The 23,859-nt window shown below is 49.2% G+C and overlaps 2 protein-coding genes across 3 annotated transcripts in view; both read right to left on the reverse strand.

Annotated features, from left to right (window-relative positions):
- Positions 1–4,086: 4,086 nt before the first annotated feature.
- LOC149341946 (neuronal acetylcholine receptor subunit alpha-10-like) overlaps positions 4,087–23,859 on the reverse strand; it is a 149,749-nt gene continuing 129,976 nt past the window's right edge. For both annotated transcript variants that reach the window (XM_089544228.1, XM_089544227.1), the window contains 2 exons: positions 12,338–12,695; positions 4,087–8,223 (listed from right to left, as the gene is read on the reverse strand). In XM_089544228.1, the coding sequence (XP_089400354.1) occupies positions 7,562–8,223; positions 12,338–12,695 (1,020 nt within the window). In that variant the 3' untranslated portion in view covers positions 4,087–7,561. The remainder of the gene's footprint in view (positions 8,224–12,337; positions 12,696–23,859) is intronic.
- LOC149341947 (uncharacterized) lies at positions 13,300–23,262 on the reverse strand. Its single transcript, XM_089542769.1, has 4 exons — positions 21,135–23,262; positions 19,443–20,711; positions 14,355–14,593; positions 13,300–13,357 (listed from the first exon to the last, which is right to left on the reverse strand). The coding sequence occupies exons 1-4, from the start codon at positions 23,037–23,039 to the stop codon at positions 13,300–13,302; spliced, it is 3,471 nt and encodes a 1,156-aa protein (XP_089398895.1). The 5' UTR covers positions 23,040–23,262.

Consider the following 23,859-nt stretch of genomic DNA (forward strand, 5'->3'; position numbering starts at 1 on the left):
CACTCTTTCAGTCACACTTGAACTATTGTCAACTGGCATGCGGAAACACAACAACCACTAATATAAAACACATCCACCTGTTACAGAAAAAGTATCTCCGACACACATATAATGATTCTTATACTGCTTCCACCTCAACTTTCTTTAGCAACTCTGGTGTAATTCCAGCTCACAATCTCTATAGATATCGCTTAAGCCATGTATATAAACAAGAAATCCACAGGAATATCAACAATATACGTACTAATCTATCCCAATTACAGGATAGAACTCCAAGTTTACAAGACACTTCGAGGATTGGTCAGTACCGATGTCACGTTCAAGTTACGGGAAACAGTGCCTTAAGTAAACAATACCAACGCTTTTGAATTATTATAATTCGGTCCGTTTTGACCTCTTCACGGTAACCTACAAGGACCTACGGCAGATATATTTGGTTGCTATGTAATATTATCTAGCCTTACTGTTGTTTTCTTTTGGATTTGTAGCAGTGAGTTCCGCTGTTGTCTTCTGTTCTTTGTTGTTGTTGTTTTCTGTTGTTTTCGTTTACTATGAGTACTATATCTGTATCATATTAAATATGTATGTATAAGTTTGGATATCAAGAATATGTTATGTGATGCCGTCACTCTGCCAAAATAAGGGATTGTGGACCCGTCGAGCTGTCCAAGGACAGCTTTTTTTCTACAAACCCCCCATCTGTATTTGATGGCAAATAAAGATTTCATTTCAAAATGATGGTGGTGGTGGTGAAAACTTTTTATTCAGTGAAAGGAGAGAAAATGGCCCTTTACATAGGTGGAGTCCTTAGTCCGTGACCCCGCTGGAAGATACCGCTACTCGTGACCGTTTGACTAGAGCCCTTTGAGACACTAGCCTCTAGCAATTGAGCAGGGCTACCTCCCATGCCTCTCGGGAATCTAAGTGTTTGGCGGAACTGAAGGATTCTCCTGACAGGCCTAAACCATGTGGAAGTTATCGGACACCTCAGCACAGTGAGGGCAGCGCCTATCAATTCTGAGGTCAAAATGATTCGCTATTGCAGGACACAACAAAGTATTGCTCTGCAGGCGTCTCAGAGTTCGCTCATCGGCTTTACTCACGCCCTTAAAAGGGACAGAGAAAAGCCGATGCCTCGTATTCCAGAATTTCTCTGAACCGCAGAAGCGGTTGCCTAATCTCTCAGCCGCAGGACCCTGGATGAGGTGGCCCGTAGGTTTCGGGCGGCTGCGTCCGCAGCCTCGTTACTCTAAAGCCCTGATGGCCCGGAGTCCAAACTATGCTTTTGGGCGAAGGATCCGATTCCCTCACTGCCAGCCTTAAAATACGGTAGGCTAAATGTGAAACCTCGCCAGCCAGGTAGTGTTCACAGGCTCAACGCGAGTCTGTGATGATTACCCTCGAATTCGGGGCACGAACTGCTTCTTTGCTTAAAAAAAAAAAACAAACATTCGGCGGGCGGCAGCCGGCGCTGCTGAACTTTCTCACATAGTTCGTGCTGGTAAAGAGTCCGACGCGCACGCGTTATCTGCCTCGGGCGTTGAATGTTGACGGGAGGCAGCGAAACGTAGTTGTAAGGACGCTACCGAACAAAACCGCAGATTCCGAAGTGGAAGAGATCTCTAGATGCGGTCCGACTGTTACCTCCTTCATTTGTTTTTCCCGGCCTTCATATCTCGATGCGAGAAATGCCTTCACAAGAAGAACGTGTACGAGCTCCTATGAATGCGTGCGCCAAGAGAAAAATATGGGGCGCCGTCTGAAAGGGCCGTTCGATACATCGCGGCTCCTCGCTGCACGCTCTTCGGAGGAGGTAAATTTTCTCCAGGGCGCCTGTTTCTGACCCCCTCGCGCTTGAACAAAAATTCACTCCCCCCCCCCGCTATTTCATCGTGTCTGAAATACTCGCCGCTCAGCTAAAATCGCAAAGTTCAATCACGGGAGATTCCTGAGATTGTACCGGCTCCTCCAATTGGCTCACCGTCGTCGCCGGTGATGGAAACGCTCGCGCTATGTTTGCAACTACGAGCGCAGCACGCTCGCCCGGATTGAAAAGCGCTTGCAGGATGAGAATGCCTTTTAGCTTGTCGGAAAGCGACTTGCGGATGCGGGAACACGAAGCATCAGCCTCTTGCTGCTGCCTGCGCTCCTCAACGTGAAACAGGATCACTTGAATTTCCTCAGAAAGTGTACAAAAGAAATAACCAAGATGTGGCGTCGGGAATAGCCCTTACTGAACAGCGCCGAGAGCGAAGCGACTGACCCGCCGCGGTGGCTCAGTGGTTATGGCGCTCGTGTAGTGAGCCGGAGTACCCGGGTTCGAACCCGACCCCGACCCCGACGGCTGCGCTTCGATGGAGGTGGAACGCAAAAGGCTCCGGGTGCTATGAGATGTCAGTGCACGTTAAAGATCCCCAGGTGGTCGATTACCGGTGACCTCCACTACGGCACCTCTTTCTTGCTTTATGCCGCCGCGGTGGCTCAGTGGCTATGGTGCTCGGCTGCTGTCCCGAAAGACGCGGGTTCGATACCGGCCGCGGTGGCTGGAATTTCTTTGGAGGAGAAATTCTAGAGGCCCGTGTACTGTGATGTCAGTGCACGTTAAAGAACCCTAGGTGGTCGAAATTTCCGGAGCCCTTCACTACGGCGTCTCTCATAGCCTCAGTCGCTTTGGGACGTTAAACCCCATAAACCAAACCATCTTTCTTGCTTTATTCTTTCACTCCTTCCTTTATCCTTTCCCTTACAGCGCGATTTGCGTGTACATCGATACACGTGAGACAGATACTGCGCCAATTCCTTTCTCAAAACCAATTTTGATTTTTCAACGGAGACAACTTTGAAATGTAAAGAGACTGTGAATAAGGCGTTGTCTCTTGTTGCTACTACGAAGTGTTGCATTACCTTTTAACGGCACAACGCCTGTGTAGGCAAAACCCTCACCTTTACTGGCGTGGAACCGGAGCTGAAAGAAAAAAATCTATCTCATGGGTCGTTGTGAGCGCATTTCCTAAAGCTCTTGTTGAAAGCTTGCTTGACTGGCTGAAAGAATGTTCCTTGAGTTGCTGCACACAAGTCAATGCAGCATGGTTGTACTAAGACCTGATACTTGACTGAAGTACGCGCAAACTGTACACAGATCGAAACATTACCCTTTTGAAGCTATCAAGAGGGAGCATCCAAAAACAATACCAGAAAACAACAATCTCTCAAAGATATATGTTCCTGTAATAACTCTTTAAATAGTTATATCATGCGAATTTATTCTTTTCTTTCTATTATGGTTTGTTTACAATTCTGAGGGTATTAATTGATATGTAGGTAACTTTGTATGCTGTATTTTCGCTATATGCCATGTTCCTTCGTGGGGGCTCGGGTTCCATTAACGAGAAATTAGTTCGCTTTTTGCCTAAGGCAGCCCACATCATTACGGTGTAAATAAAATTAGCTGCAGTTCAACTATTGCTGAACCTGGTAAGATAGCGAAAGCTATGGCGTGTCGGGTAATTATACGCGGCTTGGCGTCTGTAACGTTGAGTGCGTTCCGGACACTGGATGGGCAGCGTGCCCACCCTGCCACCCTGGCAGGTGGCACGGTCGAACGCGACAGTGTGCTCACCCAGTGAACGCTGCGGCCTATTGCTGCAGTGCTGCGTGTCTGCCACAACGTTGTCAGCGCTAACGCGTGCAGCCCACATCTCTCTTATCACCACCCCATGAACCTCAAAGCGCGATTCGGGCGTCTACTGACCCAGGGAGCCAGTTATGCGCACTCAATTTCCTTAAAATCATCAAAGGTTGCCAACGCCAGTGAACACTATGAATGCCGACGGCCTATAGCTTTAGTGCCGCGTTTCTGCCACAACGTTGTCAATGCCAACGCATGCAGCACGCATCTGTCACTACCGCCACGCAGCTTAAAGCACGACATACATGTAGGTGTCCACTGCCTCAGGGGGTCAGCTATGCACCTTTTTTTTGCTTTACCTGAAGGTGAAATGAAGGTGAAATTTCCAGACACGGTGACCTTGGCTTTACCTAGCGTAGTGAAGCTTTCGCCTCAAAAATGAAATGAAAAGAACCAAATACTGCGATTGTGGGGTTGTTTTATTGCAAGCACAAAGTAAGTTTCTTTTGTGGTTCCCGAACAAAGGCAAAATACAGTGACACACACGTGCATGGAGACGTACAGGTGTTCTGCTCCTGCCGAAGCAATATCCACACCATATTTAGTGAGGGAAGGCAGGAACAGCTTGCAGAGTGCAGCAAACAGAAAATCGTGCGCTCAAGTCAGACCGCTGCTCAGGCCCTCGTCCGCATTTCGGTCTGAGCAGTGATATGACTCGAGCGTAGAGGATTGCTCGACCGTGCGTGCAGAAGTGAACTCAACAAGGTGTATGAAAATCACGACAAAGAGATGAAAGGCAAACTAACAAAAGAGGGACATAACTGAAACTTCTTATTGGCGCTTCCGCCGAGTGCATTATGCTGAAGCCTCTTTTGCAGTAACAGTCGAACCTTGTTATAACGAAATGGTTATAACGAAGGAATGACGATTCCCCTTGGAAGTTCGGTCATTACGGGCTATAACGAAGCTACGGCTATAATGAAGTCATCACCGGGCTCCTACAACTTCGTTATAACCTGGTTCAACTGTATTTAACATTTTCTGCTTTAAGAGGACTCAAAAATGCCACACCAAGCCTCAAAGGTTAGCATCGTGGATTGGTCGCAGTTGCTCCATGCATGCTTCGTCTTTTGTTTACTGGTATTCTCGACACAAAGATGCCAATTGTTGCCTAAATCCTCAGTGCGAATTCCTGAACAAATTACGATATAATCAGCTGATACCCAGGAGTGAACTCCACTAATTTGCTTGTCCCATTGTCTGCAACTTCATTAAAAGCTCGAGTCTTAGCAACAAGTCACTTTTTCAGGAAGAAATGTTGCACAGGCGTACCAAGGACTGTATCGCTTGAGCAGGAGTGGCTCGTGCGATAGTGAGCAGAAACGAAAGGAAGCACGTGCGAGCAGAGAGAAACGCTGTTTAACATGTATGGTGAGCCTACTTGTTGTTGCTTAATATTTGCTGGCCAGACTGGCCGTATAGCTTTATCCTAAGATAGAGGTGGGCTGCTCACTTGCAATGTGATCTACTGTCCTGCCAGTGACTTCTAGCTGAAATGAAGAACCAGTAAGGTGAAATGCGTGCTATGTCAGTTTGTAGAATAAATGTTGCTTTACCACAGCGATGTGTCAAGCTAGTACAAAGGTGTAACACCTGGTTCAGTAGTTTGCTGCGAGGACATTGCTAAAGATAATAAGCAAGTTCTCAGGAAATGAGAGCATATACACAGACTTGAAAATAATCTTTAGCAACAGAAAGCAGGGCCCTAGTTTGCTTGTACAGCCAGAAATGCTTGTGTTTTCTTCACATATCATTTGGCACATCAGTACAAACTACACATTGACGCGACAACGTCTTTATTAAGTTTTCGACCTTCCCGTCACGCGGAACGTGGACATGTGACTGCACTCTTGATTGGAAGGAATCTTTTGTAAATGAATATATTAGTTTTAAATGCACGAAGGACGGCCTGCATGTAGCCAGTCGATTCCTTACAAAACTGGAAGTACGATTAATTCATCCCTCGGATGCGATCAACTGCTTTCAGTAGCTCACTCGGTGAATACACGATTTTATCAACGATTTTTGTTGCGAAAGCAACACTACGCGAGTCGCCGAACCATTTCGCGGAGCTGATCAAAGGCCATACTGCGCATGCGTGAGGAGCTGCGACGTCACACGGCGCACAGCTGGCGCGCAGCCGCCATCGCTGCGCAGGTGACTGAGAGGTGTCGCCGCCGTGCTAGAGTGCCGGGGCCGCCGCCGCTGCCTCGCGCTCTCCATCGCCTATCTCTCTCTCCTCGTTGCTTTCGCAATCCTCCTGGTTTAACCAGAGCTAAACCGCTGCCAATTTTGCTAGTTGATTGTCCTGCTGGCAAACGAAAATCTCAGGACTTATGGCGCGCAAAAAGAAACGTACGATGAAAGATTGGTTTGGTTTAGTTTATTGGGGTTTAACGTCCCAAAGTGACTCAGGCTATGAGGAACGCCGTAGTGAAGGGCTCCGGAAATTTCGACCACCTGGGGTTCTTTAACGTGCACTGACATTGCACAGTACACGGGCCTCTAGAATTTCGCCTCCATCGAAATTCGGCCGCCGTGGCCGGAATCGAACCCGCGTCTTTCGTGTCAGCAGCCGAGCGCCGTAACCACTGGGTCACCGCGGCGGATGTACGTTGAAAGAGTCTCGCTTTTCGTATCTGAGCGCAGACATTGTGTCAGGCAAGGCAGAATAAGTTTGCAGTCGCTGAGCCGAAGCCTCACCTTTTAAAGGGCAACTGCACCACTTTTTCGAGAATTTCGCGATATTCAAGGATTCAAATCTATATCGGCTCTAAGTAAAGCATGCCTAGTGTTTTTGCACCAGCATTTAAAATAGTGACGTATTTGACGATTGAATTTTGCGCTTGTTCTCAGTGCACCAGAGGAGTGCCGAGAAACTCAGCGTGACGTCAAGGAAGATATGATTGCAAATTGCTGCTGTCGTCAGCCACACCCTGCCCTGACTCGTTAGACGCTGCCAAACAGCTCTCGGCAGGGTTTGCCTTCGGCGGCGTTGGTTTTCTTCCTTCAAAGGAGGCGTTTGTGCGTTGGGAATGCACCGATACCTTCGATGGCGTCATCATGCACCTCCTACTTGGCGTTGTGTGCTGCGGAGAAGCTTGAATGGCGTTCGGATTTTAATCGGCGATTACTTCACTATTTCAAGTGCTAGCCCAAAAATACTTCACATGCTTTACCCTCTTGAGCTCGTTGATTTCTAAAACCTATGCAGTTTCCCTTTAAGGGCACTTCCTCTGTTTCTTCGTTATTTTGCTTTCGTCACACTGGTGGCAACTGGGAACGATTGAAGCATGCGTCACAAGAGTAATATGAGCGTATGCCTAAAAGCCATTATGAATTATGCATTTGTGGCCGCCTTGGGCGGCGATGTTCATCAGCCCCTGTGAGTTAAAAACAAGATAACTCGCAGTGTTCTGCTTTTAAGCTCACAGGTTATGACCATGTCTTGCTTTTCGCAATCAGACGGGTGCCTTCGATGAATAACGACATGTTTCCGCGGTGTTTTTATGAGGGTAAATTCAGACCAAAACCCAAAGTGCTTGAAGCTGCGGCAAAAAATACGGGAACAGGCCGTCAACCTACGTGCGCAAGTCCTGTAATCTGCATTTTTACGCCTGACACTACCTGACACTATGCGCTCCTTCTAAAATGTCCCTCTAAACAATCTTTACCCCAGATAACAGTCGGATGCTCAGTGACTTGTGCAGACTTAGGTTTTTGTGACAGAGGAAGGAAAAAAAAAGGGAACTCAACCGCGATAGGGAAGTTCAGCAGGGCAACCACGGGGGTAACAAATGTAGAATGCTCTCTACACATCCGAAAGAACCTCCGCGTGAGCAAGCGACTCAGATACAGGCGATGCCTGCACGGTCATAGTCCCCGTCTCTGGACCGGTATGACCACCAGGAAGCAGATGGACGAGACGGCTGTGATGACGAGGAAGAACCAGAAGAGCGTACGGTCGATCACAAGCGCCATCTGTCGCCACTCGTTCACTGTCCGGGTGAGGTACTCCTCGCGCTGTTGCTTCTCAAGGAGGTAGCGCAGAGTCCTGAGCACCTCCTCTTGCACGCGCTTGGTGGAGCCACCACCGCGGCCTCGACGGTGCCTGGCCGCGGATGCGTTGTTCCGCGGAGCGTCGCCGTGGATGACTGGGCTCGGCGATTCGTTGCTGGCTGAGTGCTCGCCATACTCGGTCCGCGGGTACCGCTCTTCGCCGCCAACGACGACGCTGTCCACCATGAGTCTGAAGGTGTCGTCGGCAGGCCGGCCGCTGTCGTCGTCCCCGTCGGAGCGTTCCGTGGCGCGTGGCGGCGTCTCGTAGAAATGCACGTGATTGTCGCCGACTGTCTTCCTCCGAGGTCTCGAGAACCACCCGCGAGCGGACGCGGGTGTCGACCTCTCGAGCACAAGCTGGCGAAGCCACGAGGGCACTTCTTTTCGGCTGGGCCCGCGATAGTGGAAGTTGAGCACGATTACGGTCATGACGACCGATATGGATGTGATGGCCATGACGGCCGTGAGGTAGATTCCTGCATTGGGTAGAATGGGCGATAAGAGGAACAATTTACTCTAAGAGTAAACAAGATACTTCCCCTAATTATAAAGTCTCATAAAAGAAACGGTAGAGCGAACACAATATGCCAGACACAATATACGAGCTGGATTCCGCTAGGTTACGCATCAGTTCACCTTAACGTCAGAACTGCGTCTGTTTAGTTCTGATTCAAATTAAACGCTTCACCGAAATCTCCGTATCGCATGGCTTTGCGCAGTGAAGAATAGCCATCAATGTGGAAGGGTGTAAGAATACTTCTGAAGCAAAGTTTTCCAATTGATTACGTTATTGAAGCCTCACGAACCTTCACAGTGCTATTTGAGCACAGCTTTGTTCGCGCAAAAGCATGGGTGAAAAGGCTGAAGCAATTAAGTTTCCCTGTTCTGAAGGAAATAGATTTTTGACAAATGTGGTTCAAACTTGCTTTCAGGGTTCTCAAAGCCCTGTTCAAACAAAAAATATTCGCAATAAGGCTTTGTGGGTACAACGCGGTCGACAATACATATAGGCCAAGGCACCGGGTCAGCATGAGGCGCACTGTCTGCTGAGAAGAGACATTAATTATGCAAAGCCTTTGCAAAATTACACGCTATCGAAAAAAATCGTCGTATGGTACTGGTCTAATGAGTTATACAGCCAGTTGATTTTTCAAATGGGTAATTAGTTTTATTCCAAACAATATTATTGGCAGATTTATTGGGTCGCTGCAATTAGATATTTCATGATAAGTAACTTTGTAAGGATTGAAGGATATGTTGCGTATGTAACTGATTATGGTAGTAGTAACGTCTCTTTCATGGGGTATGAAGGGAGCAACACCACAGCGCAGAAACTGTAACGTTAAATAAACTGCAGTTACGCATCATTGGCTGCAATTAAGACCAGTAGATAAAAATACAGAAGCTGCTAACTTTCGCCAGACCCTAAGCATGCGTTTGCCTTCAAAGAACCTCCGGGCTTAAAATTAGAGGCCGAATTTTTGTGTTTTCATTTCCATTAAAAGAACACGACATTTAGTAACATGTATTATCCATCATCAGGGGCAGTAGTTAATAAACTGCGTAAGTTCTGGAGCGTTAAAAACTATAAAGAATCATTTTGGCATAATCAGAGCATAGCCTATTTGCTCGTCACTGTTGTGACTGTGACTTAGCGGCGATAGCAAGAAAGAAATAGGATTAATAACGTTGTCTGTTGGGCAGGAAGATTTTTAACAAATAGTTAGCGGATGGCTTGAAGTCGAGAGTTGGACGAAATGTGGTCCGGTCGGGGACAATCATATTAGAACTTAAAAACAGACGCCGACCAAAAGGAAAAACAACTAACAAACAAAAACGGTATGTCGGCTATCGTACGGGAGCCCTGTCCTTGTCCACACAAGCAGTGACTGCGTCGGGATTTAATACGCTTGAAGAGAGGGCGCAGGAAGCGTGCACAAGCTGGGATTCGATTTCCAATGCTGCGACTGAGGGTGAGATTAGTCGTCTGAATGATTAATGATTTGAGCTGAAGGCGACGGAACAGATTCTTTTCAGCTGCCAGCACGTGTACCCTACCCTAGTCGATGTCGTGGCCGGTTGATATGGAGTGATCGGCGACAGAATTACAGTTCACTTTTTGGTTTTCAACATCGTTGCAATGTCCTTTAAAGCACCTTTTAAAATCACCAGTCTCGCCAACGTATACGCTGTCACAGTGTGAACATGGGAAGTTGTAAATAACGGCTATGTACTTTTCCTTGGGGAGAAAGTGACGTTAACATGTCGCAGTTTCCTTCTCGGGAAATCGGCAAAGTCAACATTTCAGGTGCGCAGAATGTGCGCCAAGGCCTCGCATATTCTGGGGTTTTACGGAGCAGCGACACATTTCAGAGGGGACGACACGGAACCTTCCCATGTTGGTCATGTAACTGCTTTTCTGAACATGCCTCGAAAGCAGCTGGGTAGTCGTTGCGCGAGAGTTCTTGCCACACTGTAGCAAAATCAACTTTTTTCTTTGTTGTATGTACTTTTGGTCGGCGTCTATTTTTAAGTTTTAGTTGTTTGCCTTATCTTTCGCGGATTCCTCTCATTAAATTCGGTATTAAGGTCACAGAACAAACGCATTCTAGAAATATATTGCTAGAAATATATTGAAATATATTGTCTTTTTCTTTCTCAGGAGACGAATTTATAAACAATGTGCTAGGCAGTGAAATTTCACCGCTCTGTGGATAAATGTCCTTGCTAGCCACTGCTTCCTGAATACTGGTATGCTCCGCGACCGGTACAGATCACAACTTAAACGCGTTGAACAATTCGGCAGCGCACACTTAATTAGAACCTTGCTGCAAGTATGATTAGAAGAGTTATTTGTAAGTTCCGGTTACAGTGTTAATTTGTTTAAATTTCTGAAATGTAATAAATGTGAATGAGTATGATGCGATAGTTCACGAAATGTTTGTAAATACACCACTGACATCTGCACCTTAGTGCTGTTTCATCCAGTTACTAAAGTGTGTTTGAAGGTATGATATTTAACAGCGTTTAGTTTTGCTCCAGAGTTGTCTTCTACCGAGTTGCGATCATAGAGTTTCTATTATCTGGAGGGAAGTCTCGCGCCACCGTCTATGCGAGTTTCTTGCAGGGCACTTCATCCACCTGGGAATGCCGGGAATACAGCGGGGTCGTACTTGGCTTGGCCCTAAAGTATAGCTACGACTGCAGAAATACAAAATTCCGCAAAACATGCATTGCAAGGAAGCATTCTTTTACTATCGATATGTCCTCTAATAAAATATGATCATTCTACATTGCAATAAATCAGCAGAAAAGCACACAGGTGTAACGATCACCGAAGCGAGAGAGGGCTTTCTCTTCATGCCGCCAATTATAGCCAACCGTGGAATATATTTTTTTGCGTTTAACAGACACACTTGTTAGAGCGGATAATGTTTCAAAAAAATTGTTATCGCTTAAACTACTACACTTTCGAAGCTTCCGTTTTCGCATTCTGAAAAACAGAAAGGTTTCATTGGTGTAGTCTGCTATTGCGGTACGGGCCCTATGTACGAGCATAGGCTGTGTTCATGCTGTAAGAAACTTGTCCGATCCCCTGCTTTTCGATGAGAAACTAGATTGAATGCACTGAGTGTCGGCTCCGGGCATGCGCTGGCGCAGCGCTTACAGATTTTGCCAAGAAAAACATGAAACCACAAGTAAGTGACGGCCGTGTTCATGCTGACCTGTGCAAGATGCGGGTATTTGCCCGCATTAATTCATGAAGTGGAAGCCATTCCTGCATGCAATGCGCGGCCACCGCCACTCTTCGAAATGAACCAAACGCAATCCTCGGCGAAAGTGGTTAACATACGTTGCGCTTGTCGAGTAATTAGCACTTTTAAAAGATGTCTTCGAGACTTCTACGAGAAATGTGCATAGTGGTTACGGCAGCAGACTGCTGAGTTCTCAATTCACAAAAAAAATTGTTCCCTTCTTTCACAGGTAGCACAGTTTTCCGTTGAGCAAACCTAGCTTCTTGCGTAAATGAACCCAGGGAGGGGGCAAACGGACTTTAGGCCTAGCAGGCACCAGACACTGTGCTCAGGTTCCTTCGAACGCCTTCGGATGCTACGCATCTCAAATGAACTGCGTGCGTAGCTGCACTACACCACCACAAAGTGCAGAAAATATCAGTGAAATCTACAGTAGTGAAAACGAAACTGAACAACAACAAAAAAAATCAAATCCATAGCACAGTAAACAAGCCACCAGATGTCAGCCCAGCAGGCCTCGGGCGTCCATTGTGGATGAAGTGCAGAGCCGCCAGGTTTCCCTCTAAATAATGGTAAAAACTCTATGATTGCGAGAGGGTAGGTCCCGAATCATGTAGATATGCAAATAAAACTAAAACTAGAACACAGATTCTTATCAGGAGATGCTCGTAGTGCAGGTCGTAGGACAGTACCTCTATTTATTCTCATAGGTAACCAGGGCGTGGCGACCGCTATAAGCATGGTGCTTGGGCAGACGTACGGCTAAAGAAGAGCGGCTATCTTTAAGCAACCTACACTGAGTGAGGCCCGTTGCCACTGAGTGTATGGGACAAACCTAGCAGTGGTATGGACTCGGATGTCTCAGGCATCTTCTCCGCTATGGCCAGCATGAAGACGGAGAAGGCCAGGAGCACCGTGACGCCGAGCGCGATCTTCTCGCCCGAGTCCGGCGGCAAGCAGAAGACGAGCAGCGTGAGCACGGACATCATGATGCAGGGCAGGACCACGTTGTACATGTAGTAGAGTGTCTTGCGCCGGATCCTCAGGAGTACCGTGATGTCCGGGAAGGGCTGGTCGGGGCAGCACGGGTAGAACACCTCGTTGCGAATCATGCGCGCCTCGAGGAGCTCCCATTCGCCATTGGGCACGTAGTTGACCAGGTCGACCTCGGACGTGCGGTTCTGGATGTCCACCTGCAAAGGTCAGATTCCTTGGCTAAGATATGAGGGCCGTATTAGGGGAATTAAATCTTTCAGGGATGAGGTACAAGGCCTTCAATTGTAAAGGGACACTGAGGAGAAATTGAAGTTGACTTGTATCGACAGAATACCAGCTCCTGATTACAAAAGCACCACTCATACTTGTAACGTAGAAAAGAGCAAGAACCAAAATACAGGTATCGCCGCCACAGGCCAAACTCGCAACTACAAGCGTGATGACGTCATCGGAGAAAACAGTGTTGCTAGAACCAACACTAGGATATGGTGGCTAGAAGGGGTAGGTGACGCGACCGGGAGGCGAGCGCCGCGCCTCCATTTCATGCCATGCGTAGGTGGCGCTGCTGTCCGTAGTGCAATGCGGCGAGCGCGCTGCGCGCAGGAAAGGCTGGCTGCGCCGGGTTCGCCGCGCGTGCAGAAAGCTGGATTTTTTATTATTTTTTGTTTGCGTTCACGCTGGGCGCACCCGCGCAGATTAGTCTGAAACTGAGGTGAAGACTTTACAGCCTACAGTGATCATCAGTCTGCGTACGCTTTTAGCTCGTGAAAGCGCTCACTATAGAGAGTAATCTTGCGAGTCTCACACGATCTCGCAACTCTCAACGAAAGGAGCGCCCCAGAAATAAGCAGTCATGTACCTGCGCAAGCAAACCAGCATGTGAATATGACTTTTATTACATACTAAGTTCAGGAACTTATCACGCAGGCACACTGCACAAATGTGAAACTATAAAAGTGACTCGATCGTTAAAAAATATAAAGCTTAGAGGGTAAGGAACATCATGTATCACATAGACTTACTGCACGTAACAGAAAAAATAAAGTGACTCGTTCAAAAATAGCTTAGACCATCGTCAGGAACATCATGTATCACAGAAACATACTGCACATGTACCTCATGACTGAAACTATAAAAGTCGCTAATTAAAAAGTGGAAAGCTTAGAAGGCACACTTCAGAGCACTCGTCGAAGTTTTAACATCTTCATTCGCTCGCGCGTTTCGTCCCGTTTTGCGTTCCGAGATTTCACGTAGAAATGAAGCCTTGTGAGCACATAGAACTTCATGATTCTGTTTGTGAGTGCTGTTTTGTGTTCTGGGCAGCCTACAAGATTCAACTTTGTAAGCTGGAGAAAAGATACCAAGTCCATTAGGCTGTCGCTTCTTACTTGCTTTACACTGAAGCAGTGGTCTTCTCTCGGTGCTTGGAGTTGGCTTCGAACTGTCCCTTTTTTCCAAAGCCTTTGCATGAAATAAGGGAGTCTACCTCTAGAAGAAGATCTTCAATCATTTTAGCATCGGTAACCTCGACGCTTCTGACTTGGGTTGCTTGCACGAACACCGTCGCTTGAATCGCGCTGCTGTCCGACATCACGAGGACTACCTTTTCAAAGTAGAGATTGTGGTCTTCTAACGCACACACAGTGAAAGCCGTGACGTGATCAGAACCAGCGATCTGGTGTCTGGACCAATACACGCTTGGAAGCTCGCATCTTTGAACGCAAAATTCAGATGCAAGAGCCTGCTGATCTGAAACACTCCCCTCATCATTTGCGGTCTCTACGCCTTGGGAAGAGGCACCCATTTCACAACGTTGGAGCTTCAAGGGGAGGCCGCATGTCGACGTTTTTGATTGCCTCTTCTGAGGGGCTTTCTTGGAAAGGTACGACGGAGCATTTGGGTAAATCGTTGGAACCGCGTCGCTTGTAAGCACGGGTCGATCACGGGGAATCTTGACTGTTGCTCCGTTGATCACGTGCGTGAAGTGCAGGACAAGCTGTTCATTAAACTGAAGTTCACAGAGGGCTGAGTTCTCGTCGAGAGCTTTGTCAGCCCGGGGCACGGCTCGTCGCCGTGCTTCAAAGCGTTCGGGGTCCTTTGGCACAAAAAACAAAGTGACACGCTCTCCCGACTTCCTTGACGATACGTAGCCAGACGTACAGTTAGGCGCAAAGCAGTGCGTTTGTCTCGCTTTCTTTGCACGATGATCCATTTGCTGCTCCAGGACACGGATCTGAAGCATGCATGCCAACAAGTACCCCTTCACAAAAGAAACACAGCGAAAAACACGTGGGAGCACCGTCGAGACGAGCAGACGACAACCGCACGTGCGCGCGCATGAGCATGGAGCGGGGATCGCGGGAGGCATCGGATGGATGGATGGATGGATGGATAGGAGCGCCCCCTTTGAAACGGGGTGGTGGCAATTGCCACCATGCTCAGCTTTTCTTTATTTATTATTTTTTTTACTGTGTTGGCAATTCTCATTAAGATTCTCCATCACCTTTGCCTACGGTTTCCTACTATTCTAACCTTATGCCACATCTCTGCTTTTCAGCCACCAATCCTCCAATCGCTTTTTGCTGACATCCACTGCAGATTTATTTACATGACCATTGTTATCTTTAAACCCTAGGGCCTCAGAAAGAGTGACTGTGCCTGCATCGACATCCGGATGGATACCATCACATTTGATTATGAGGTGTTCAATTGTTTCCACAGATCTACCACACACTGCACATGTGTCATCTTCTTCGTTAAATTTCTTTTTGTAGCTGCGCGTTCTAAGACACCCTGATCTAGCTTCAAAAAGTAGGGCACTGCCTCTTGAGTTATCATAGAAAAATTCTTTCCTGATCTGCCTTTTCCAGAATCGATATAGTTCTACGCTATGTTTCTTTTCCATTGAATTCATCCAATTTTTAACTTCCGCGTTTTTAACCTGTCGTTTAATGCTCTTTCTTTCTCCGTCCTCATGACCGGCATACTTACTGGTTAGTTTTCTAGTTCTTTTCCGCCACTGTGAGTCAACGTTCTTTCTGTATAAATATTTAAATACCTTAGCTGCCCATCTGTAATCATCCAATTTCCTCAGGCGTTCTTCATATAGTATTTTACTCTTAGCTTCCCGTGCCTCGAACGATGCCCAGCCCATATCCCCTTGTACTGCCTCGTTTGTGGTTTTGCCGTGGGCACCTAGTGCTAATCTTCCAACAGCTCTCTGATTTACGTCTAATCTCGACTGAACTTCTGCCCTTAAGCACAGAACCGCATTGCCGAAAGTAAGTCCCGGCACCATTATTCCTTTCCAAATACCTCTTAGTACTTCATATTTGTTGTACCCCCATAATGCCCTATGTTTCATTACCCCGGCGTCTCTTCGTCCTTTTGCCCTAAGAGCCTGTTCATGCTTTTCCGTGTATATCTGCCCTTCGTTTAGCCATATCCCGAGGTATTTGTATTCGGCCACTTTGGGTATTTCGTGGCCTTGTATTGTAAGCACCTGATCAGTTGTATCGTTAAAAATCATCAAACCTGATTTAGTTGCGCTAAAACTGAATCCTAGAGCGTCTCCTTCGTCTCCACAGCAATTAACCAAAGTTTGTAAATCTTCCTGGCTATCTGCTAACAGTACAATATCGTCCGCATACATTAAACCCGGGAGTCGCTGCTCAACTACATTTCCGCCTAATCTGTACGATAGATTATAACCCAGATTACTTTCTTCTAGCCTTCTTTCCATATTTATCACGTAAAACATGAACAGCAGCGGTGATAGAGGGCAACCTTGCCTTAATCCTTTGTGCACCCCTACGGTTGTGGTACTTTTTTTCCATTCCCATGTAATTTCAACTTCATTATCTCGGTAGATTTCCTGTAGAAAATCAATTACCTCATCACCAATACCTAAATCTTTCAATATGCTCCACAGGAGTTCCCTGTTCACGTTATCGTATGCACCACTTATGTCTAGAAAGGCTATAAACAGAGGTCTATTTTCCGCCTTAGCTATTTCTATGCATTGGGTAAGCACGAACAGGCTATCATCTAACCGCCTACCCCTTCTGAACCCATTCTGAAGTTCTCCGAGTATCCTATTCCCTTCTACCCATTTTTAATTTCACCGCCTGCATTGCCAGCCTGTACATAACAGATGTTATCGTAATCGGACGGAAGGATTTTATGTTCATCTTATCTCCTTTCCCTTTATAAATCAAATTCATTTTACTCTGTCTCCAGCTGTGCGGAATTTGCTGATTTGTTATGACTGCCTCCAATGCTTTTATCAGCGCGTCCTTGCTTCTTGGGCCCAGTTCATTAATCAGCTTAATTGGAATTTCGTCTATCCCTGCGGATGTGGTTTTAGGAATATTCGCTTCCGCCTTTTCCCAGTTAAGACTAGTCAGTTCTAAGCTGTTCTCTTTTGTGCTGTCCTGTGTTGCCGCCTCACTTGGGGAGATTACCCCATTGGCGTCGCTAAAAGACGCAGCTATAAATGACGTAATGTAGTCCACAGCATCGTCTCCCTCTAAACATTTTCCCTCAGCATCTATAATCTGTTCCTGCTTTCTTTGATTTGTTTTTCCCAACCAGCTTATATGGTTCCAGAATTTTCTTGGCCCCCCTTTATTTGCCTCGCGAACTTCAGCCAGCCATTTATCAGAGGACTGCTTTATTTTAGCCTGGACTAGGACCTGAACTTGCTGTTTCTTTTGTCGATAAGATTCCCATTTTTTTTCCTATTTCCTCTACAGATAACTGCGCCCTCTTTGCTTCTCTGTGTTCCCTTGAAGCCACCCGTCGTTGTTCGATGGCCTCCTTAATTTCCATATTCCACCAGCTTCGTGGCTTCCTCTTTCCTCTCCAGCGGTTAACTCCTTTCACTTGTTTCATTTTTGTAGCGATGAGCAGTTCCAACTGATTATAATCCCAATTTTCCATGTTGCGTTTCTCAATTACTTCTATATCGGCTGAGTAAAGTTGTGCCGGTGGTGTTGGTCCGGTGGTTTCCAGCAACTGGATGCACCGCTTGAAGGGCTTCTCGATGAAGTGACTTCCAGGCGAAGCGATTCACGGAGAAACGAAGAACTTTTATACAGGCTATTTACAGATGGGTACAAGATTCAGTACGGTCGAACTATCCGCGGCCGGCCTAGCCGACCGCCTTCACAGAGGCGAGGGACACCACGTCCCAACAGTCGAACTGGCGCGCCTTGCACCAGCTCTCAACGGCCGCTAACTCCGCGCTCGGCCCAACCGAGCGCCTGCCAGCTAGCAGTAGCTAGAGCCAAAAGCCCTCGGGCGCGGGTCTCTTCACGAGTTCACCCCGATCCCGCGCCCCTTTCCACACGCCAAATTTGAACTGTGTTACAGCTTCCTGCCTGACATCAGTTTTAACGAATAGGAAAGCTCAGAACTGATGTCAGGGTTTTTCCCTCACCCCGAAATTCCTCCCTACGTGGCTGCGCAATCCTCCGCCAAGTGGACCGGAGGCGCGCCAGACGTGTGGGGCCAACGGACACTTTCAGCTCCTAACCGTGCTGGCCTAGTATACCGCCCGTCGCGTAACGCGACGAAACCGAGACCGTTCTCGCTTGTTTATGGCCGGCGGCTTCTCCCCCCGGGAGGCAGGATTCCGGGAAGATGGGGGACAGGAGCCCAAGGTCGATGTCGGCAGAGAGCCCCGCCATCTGGAGTGGCAAGGGAAAACGCAAGTACGAACGGGGAGACCAACCGAATAGCATGGGCGTTCGAGCCCTCCTCCCCTTCCAACGGCACGCACTAAAACAAAACAAACAAAACGAAACAAAACGGGGCGCGCAGCCTAGTCCACTCTCCTCTCGCGGAATGTTCGTAACACATCTACACAAAGAGGCGGCAGCGTGCCGAACCCTACACCTTCCCCCCAAGACTCGGCTAATCTATTAAGAGATAAGCCGAGGCAACAAACAACAAAAAGGGTTCGGCAAGTATAGCAGTTCAGCACATCGGCACAAGTAAGCTGCAGGAGCCTGTGGGCCAGCATGCCGCGGCCTTTCGTCACACACTTCACTGATACATGCTAGATAGTCCACTAAACAAACACACACAGAACACTACCACTTTCGCTGGGTTGGATCAGGGTGTGTCTCTTAAGTCCAACGAATCTGTGTGCACTGTTCCCTGGTCCAGTTTCCCAGCGGTCACTGCGGGACGTCAGCCATTGTACTATTCCAACAAGCGTTGGGGATCCTAGACAAGGCATCCGCGTTACCGTGGTCGACTCCCCTGCGATGCTCAATGTTAACATTGTAGCGTTGGAGCGCCAGAGCCCAGCGCGTAAGCTTTGCACTTTGGGGCACGCTGCTCGTAAGAAATGAGAGCGGATTGTGGTCAGTGATTACAGTCACGGCGGCGGCAAACACCCACGTCTCAAACTTTTTTAGTGCCCAGATTACCCCGAATGCCTCCCTTTCGATTGCAGCCCATCGCATTTGCGAGGGTGTAAATTTGTGACTGGCGAAGGCTATCGGCGTTTCAGTGCCGTTGTCAGAAAGCTGCGCCAAACAGGCACCAGCTGCTACTGCCGACGCGTCTGTGAAAAGCAGATACGGCTTCCGTGGGTCCGGAGTGGTCAGTGCAACCGCCTCGCATAGAGCTTTTTTCAGGGCTTTGAAGGCTCTGTCGGCGTCATCTGGCCATGGTATTTTATTCGGCACGCCCTTGCCCGTTAGGCGTGTTAGTGGCAGAGCGATGTCTGCAAAATTCGGAACATAGCTACGGTAGTAGCCACATAGCCCTAGGCAGCTCCTCAATTCTTTCTTGGTCTTAGGGACTTGAATGCCTTCAATAGCCTCAATTTTCTCCTTGGCTGGGCCATGCTGGCCTGAACCGACAACATGCCCCAGGTAGCGGATTGAGGGCAGCGCTATTTGGCACTTTTCCCAGCTAGCATGCAGGCCCACCTCCTCCAAAGTGGAAAACACACGGTGCAGATGACGGATGTGCGATTCGAGCGATGGGCTGAACACGGCGATATCGTCTAGATAGGCGCAAGCGTATTCTTCCTGCCCGGCTAGTAACTGGTTCATGTTCCTTTGGAAGGTAGCCGCCGCGTTCTTAAGACCGAAAGGCATCACCCGCCAGGCAAATTGACCTAGGTGCGAGATGAAGGCGGTCGGAAGCTGAGAATCCTCAGCGAGCGGCACCTGCCAATAGCCGCGCCTGAGGTCCAGAAGGGTTATGAACCTCGCGGCTCCGACTCGCATGATCAGCTCCTGGGGGCAACCCATAGGAAATGCGTCCGTCTCGGTCACCGGATTCAGCGCTCGATAGTCTATGCAAAGACGTACCGACCCGCCCTTTTTCTGAACACACACGATCGGGTGTGCAAAAGGGCTTTTGCATGGGTAGATGAGGCCTTGTTCGAGGAGTTCATCAATCTGCCTCGTTACTTCGTCTTTTAAAGCCTCTGGGATCCTATAAGGGTGCCCTCGCTTTGGATTTGCCCCCTCCGCGAGTTTTATGCTGTGCTCGCCCACGCGTGCGACAGATGGTTCGTTCCGAAACAATGCCTGGTGCTGCTCGAACGTGGCGTGCACCAGCGCCGCGGCATCCCTGTCTAAGTGGCTTGTTCTATCAGGCTTAAGAACTACACTGTCCTCCAGGAGGTTCTGTGCGCGCGGGGTGTATTCGACTTCTCCGAAGTCGCAATCGTCATGAAATATGACGCTCACCGAACCCACCTTGCCGACGTAGGGGCCTAGCTTATTTGCATGTACTAGCATGCGGCGACCGTCACTCATCTGTACGTAGTACGAGTGCTCGCGGTACCTTTTTGTCACCACCCCCGGCCCCAGCCACTTTGGGTACATTTTCCCTGGCCTCTTTTCGTCGAAGACGAGGACCGCCTCGCCTTCGCGAAAGATTTTCACCATTGCATGCTTGTTGTAGTGTGACGAGTACGCCTCCTGCTGTTTTCTAGTCGTTAGCTCTGCGGTGTCGGCCGCGATCTCGAGCTGTGCTTTCAGCTTCTTCAGGTACTCGGCCGGGGCGCTCGCCAGTTCCCCGGGTACTTCAATATCTCCCGCCCAGCTTTGCTTTAGGATACCTAGTGGTCCTACTGGGTCTCGGCCGTAAAGCATTCGGAAGGGCGACACGCCAGTGGTGTCGTGCGGCACCTCTCGATAGGCCCAAAGAAGAAAAGGGATGAACTTGTCCCAGTTTTTCGGTTCCTTTTCAATTACGTGTGAGAGCATGGTCTTAAAGACTCTGTTCCACCTCTCCACCGACCCATTGCTTTCCGGATGATTTAGGGCGGAAAAGCGTGGGGTACAGCCGAGCCTTCCAAGAAATTCCTTCGTAAGTGCGGTTGTAAAATTGGTGCCGCAGTCTGAGCACACTACCTCGGGAACACCCGTCCGGCTAAACACCGAAAGCAGCGCATCGCAGGTTGCCCTGGCGGACAAAGACCTAAGGCAGACTACTTCTGGCCAACGCGTGCACAGATCTATTATGCAAAGCGCGTATCTATGTCCTCGGCCAGACGATGGCTCGATCGGACCTATGACATCTATGTTCACTTTCTGGAAAGGAAACTTCGGGCGCGTGAGAGGCGTTATCGGTACCCTATCAGTTCGCCGGCGGTCTGAACGCACTTGACAGCCATGACAGCTGTCACAGTGATTGCGAATATCCGACTCCATGCCCGGCCAGTAGAAACTGTACTTGAGGCGAGCTTTAGTCTTGCGAAAGCCCAGGTGTCCCCCCCAATAGGACTCATGTGCTAGGCTTAGTGCGGCCTCGCGCCGTAATCTTGGCAGCACTAGCTGCTGTACCCCCTGGCCTAGCACCTGGTCTTTATGATACAAAACTCCGTCTACGACTGACATGCCCGCCTTTCCCTGCTTAGCGTTCTGCCAGGCCTCACGCAGTGTCTCGTCCTCACGCTGCTCAACCCGAAACTTCTGTGCTCCGCCAAGCTCAGCCGTGCTATCCGTCTGTGATTGCTCTCCTTCATTTCTGTCAAGGGTCTGCTCGGGCAGGATTTCGTCCTCGAACGTCAAAACTGACTCGGCACCCGCGTCTGGCCCTGGCTCATCCGGTCTGTCTTCACCCGGCGGCGACAGAGTTCCGACCGCCTGCACGAGACCCTCGCTGTCCGATTTGCGCGTGTCGTGCAGCTGTTCCCATGCGTCTGCCGAGATCAGGCAATCGGCGTGCGTGAGCTTGTCGGTGAGCGCACACGTCACCGGTGTCGCATCATCCACATTTTCAATTAAGGAAGCACCACGATACAGCTTCAACGGAACAACTGCCAGCTTCGCCTCTACTTTTTCTCCGAAGGCGGAGATGAGATCGATTGTCCCATGTGGGGATACAAACTCTTCAGGTACAAGGCTTTCGCGCACTACGGTGATATCTGCGCCGGTGTCCACAATGGCGCTGAAAACTGCCTCCCGACAGCTGATTTTAACGTCCCTGAGAGTTGGACGCGTGGTCTCCGAGGCATGGGTGGACACGCGTGCCGTTAACCTATCCTCGCGCGGCGGACGCTCTCGTTTGTCAGCTGGGTTCTCACGATCAAATGGGCAGTTCGCAACAATGTGCCGCCAGCTTCCGCATCGGAAACAGCCACCCGATCGCGATTCCTTTCTCTTTTCTCCTCCTGGCCTGACTGCAGCCCTTACGTCTCCTCGTTCTGTCCCAGGCTTCTGAGCAGGTGGGGCCTCAGACCTCGGTTTTGGCCGGTTATCAAAACGCTTAAAGCTGTCGGCTTTCCTCTGCGCGCTTCCCTTCCCGGCGGCTTCCTCGTACGTCTGTAGCAATGCGGCTATATCATCCGCGTTCAGCCATTTCTCACCCTCGCGCAGCTTGACATATTTCCGTGCTTCTTCTGATAGCCCCTCTTTGAGCTGGTCGGCGACCAGAAGCTTCAGAAGTCCGTCAAAAGTCGACACGCCCCGAGACTTTAAATAAAAATTTAAATAACTCTGGACGCGTGTGACAAAACCCTTCCAAGTCTCTTCGCGCCTCTTGGTGGCCCCTGAAAACCGCCTTTGGTACACTGCGGCTGAAACTTTTAACTCGTCTAGGACCACCGTCTTCAACTTATCGTAGTCCCTGTGCTGTTCTGCGGTGAACCGAGTCGATAAGTAGGTCACCCGCTCGGCCAGCACCGGGAACACAAGCTGCGCCCAGTGTTCCTTCGGAACGTTGTAAGCCCTGAGCGAGCATTCCACTGATTCGAACCAGACGGGCACTTCACCGTCTGCAGGCAATTTGGGGAACGCGCCGGCGAGTAGCTTAGCGTACTGTCTCAACCGTTCGTCTTCGGAAGGCGCAGCATTCTGGCTTCGAGCACGAATGATTTGCATTTCAAGCTCTAAGGCTTTTATCTTTTTTTCGTACAATTCCAGCTCTTTATCAATGTTTTGGCTACGCCGTGGCCTCGACACCTCATTGCTGCCCTTGTCACCACCGTCCCCACTGTCACCACTGTCACAATCGCTGTTCATTGTGGATGCCTTGTCGGGGTTAAGATGCCCAAATCGGGTTATCATTAACTACGCCCGCCGTAGTCCAACAGTGACCGCCAAGAAAAAGGAACCAGGGAACTCACTCGGAGCTGCTCGCAGTGTCCTCTTTTCGGGCAAGAATGGAGTCGACCTCTTAAGGTGCCGATTGAAGCCGCTAGCTGCTGCCGTTGCTCGGGGATGCCACTTGGCGTCCGCTGAAGGTCGTGTCCGCTTCAATTTCCCAATTGCCGCCGTTGCTCAGGGATGCCACCCTCTGTCCGCTGAAGGCCTTGTCTTCGGCGTTTCACGCCCGATGCTCCTCGCACCTTCGTACCCTTAGCCTGTGGTCCACTCGGTATCTCGCCTTGGATACCGAACTTCGTCCTCTCCTGGGAGCCGCTGCAGTGCATCAGTACTGTCGACTGCGCCAGTAAAGTTGTGCCGGTGGTGTTGGTCCGGTGGTTTCCAGCAACTGGATGCACCGCTTGAAGGGCTTCTCGATGAAGTGACTTCCAGGCGAAGCGATTCACGGAGAAACGAAGAACTTTTATAGAGGCTATTTACAGATGGGTACAAGATTCAGTACGGTCGAACTATCCGTGGCCGGCCTAGCCGACCGCCTTCACAGAGGCGAGGGACACCACGTCCCAACAGTCGAACTGGCGCGCCTTGCACCAGCTCTCAACGGCCGCTAACTCCGCGCTCGGCCCAACCGAGCGCCTGCCAGCTAGCAGTAGCTAGAGCCAAAAGCCCTCGGGCGCGGGTCTCTTCACGAGTTCACCCCGATCCCGCGCCCCTTTCCACACGGCAAATTTGAACTGTGTTACAGCTTCCTGCCTGACATCAGTTTTAACGAATAGGAAAG

Source organism: Amblyomma mixtum, chromosome 5 (genome assembly GCF_055824585.1).
Source record: "Amblyomma mixtum isolate Tamu chromosome 5, ASM5582458v1, whole genome shotgun sequence".
NCBI classification, from domain to species: domain Eukaryota; kingdom Metazoa; phylum Arthropoda; class Arachnida; order Ixodida; family Ixodidae; genus Amblyomma; species Amblyomma mixtum.

What these genes read in the sequence shown, in the direction of transcription:
- LOC149341947 (XM_089542769.1), bottom strand. Translation starts at nt 23,039, where the DNA reads ATGATAACCCGATTTGGGCATCTTAACCCCGACAAGGCATCCACAATG. An exon ending in ACAGCTGTCATGGCTGTCAA is followed by an intron (nt 20,712 to 21,134) that starts GTGCGTTCAGAC and finishes GTAATTGAAAAG; the next exon opens with GAACCGAAAAACTGGGACAA. An exon ending in TGTTTTCCACTTTGGAGGAG is followed by an intron (nt 14,594 to 19,442) that starts GTGGGCCTGCAT and finishes TTTGTGCCAAAG; the next exon opens with GACCCCGAACGCTTTGAAGC.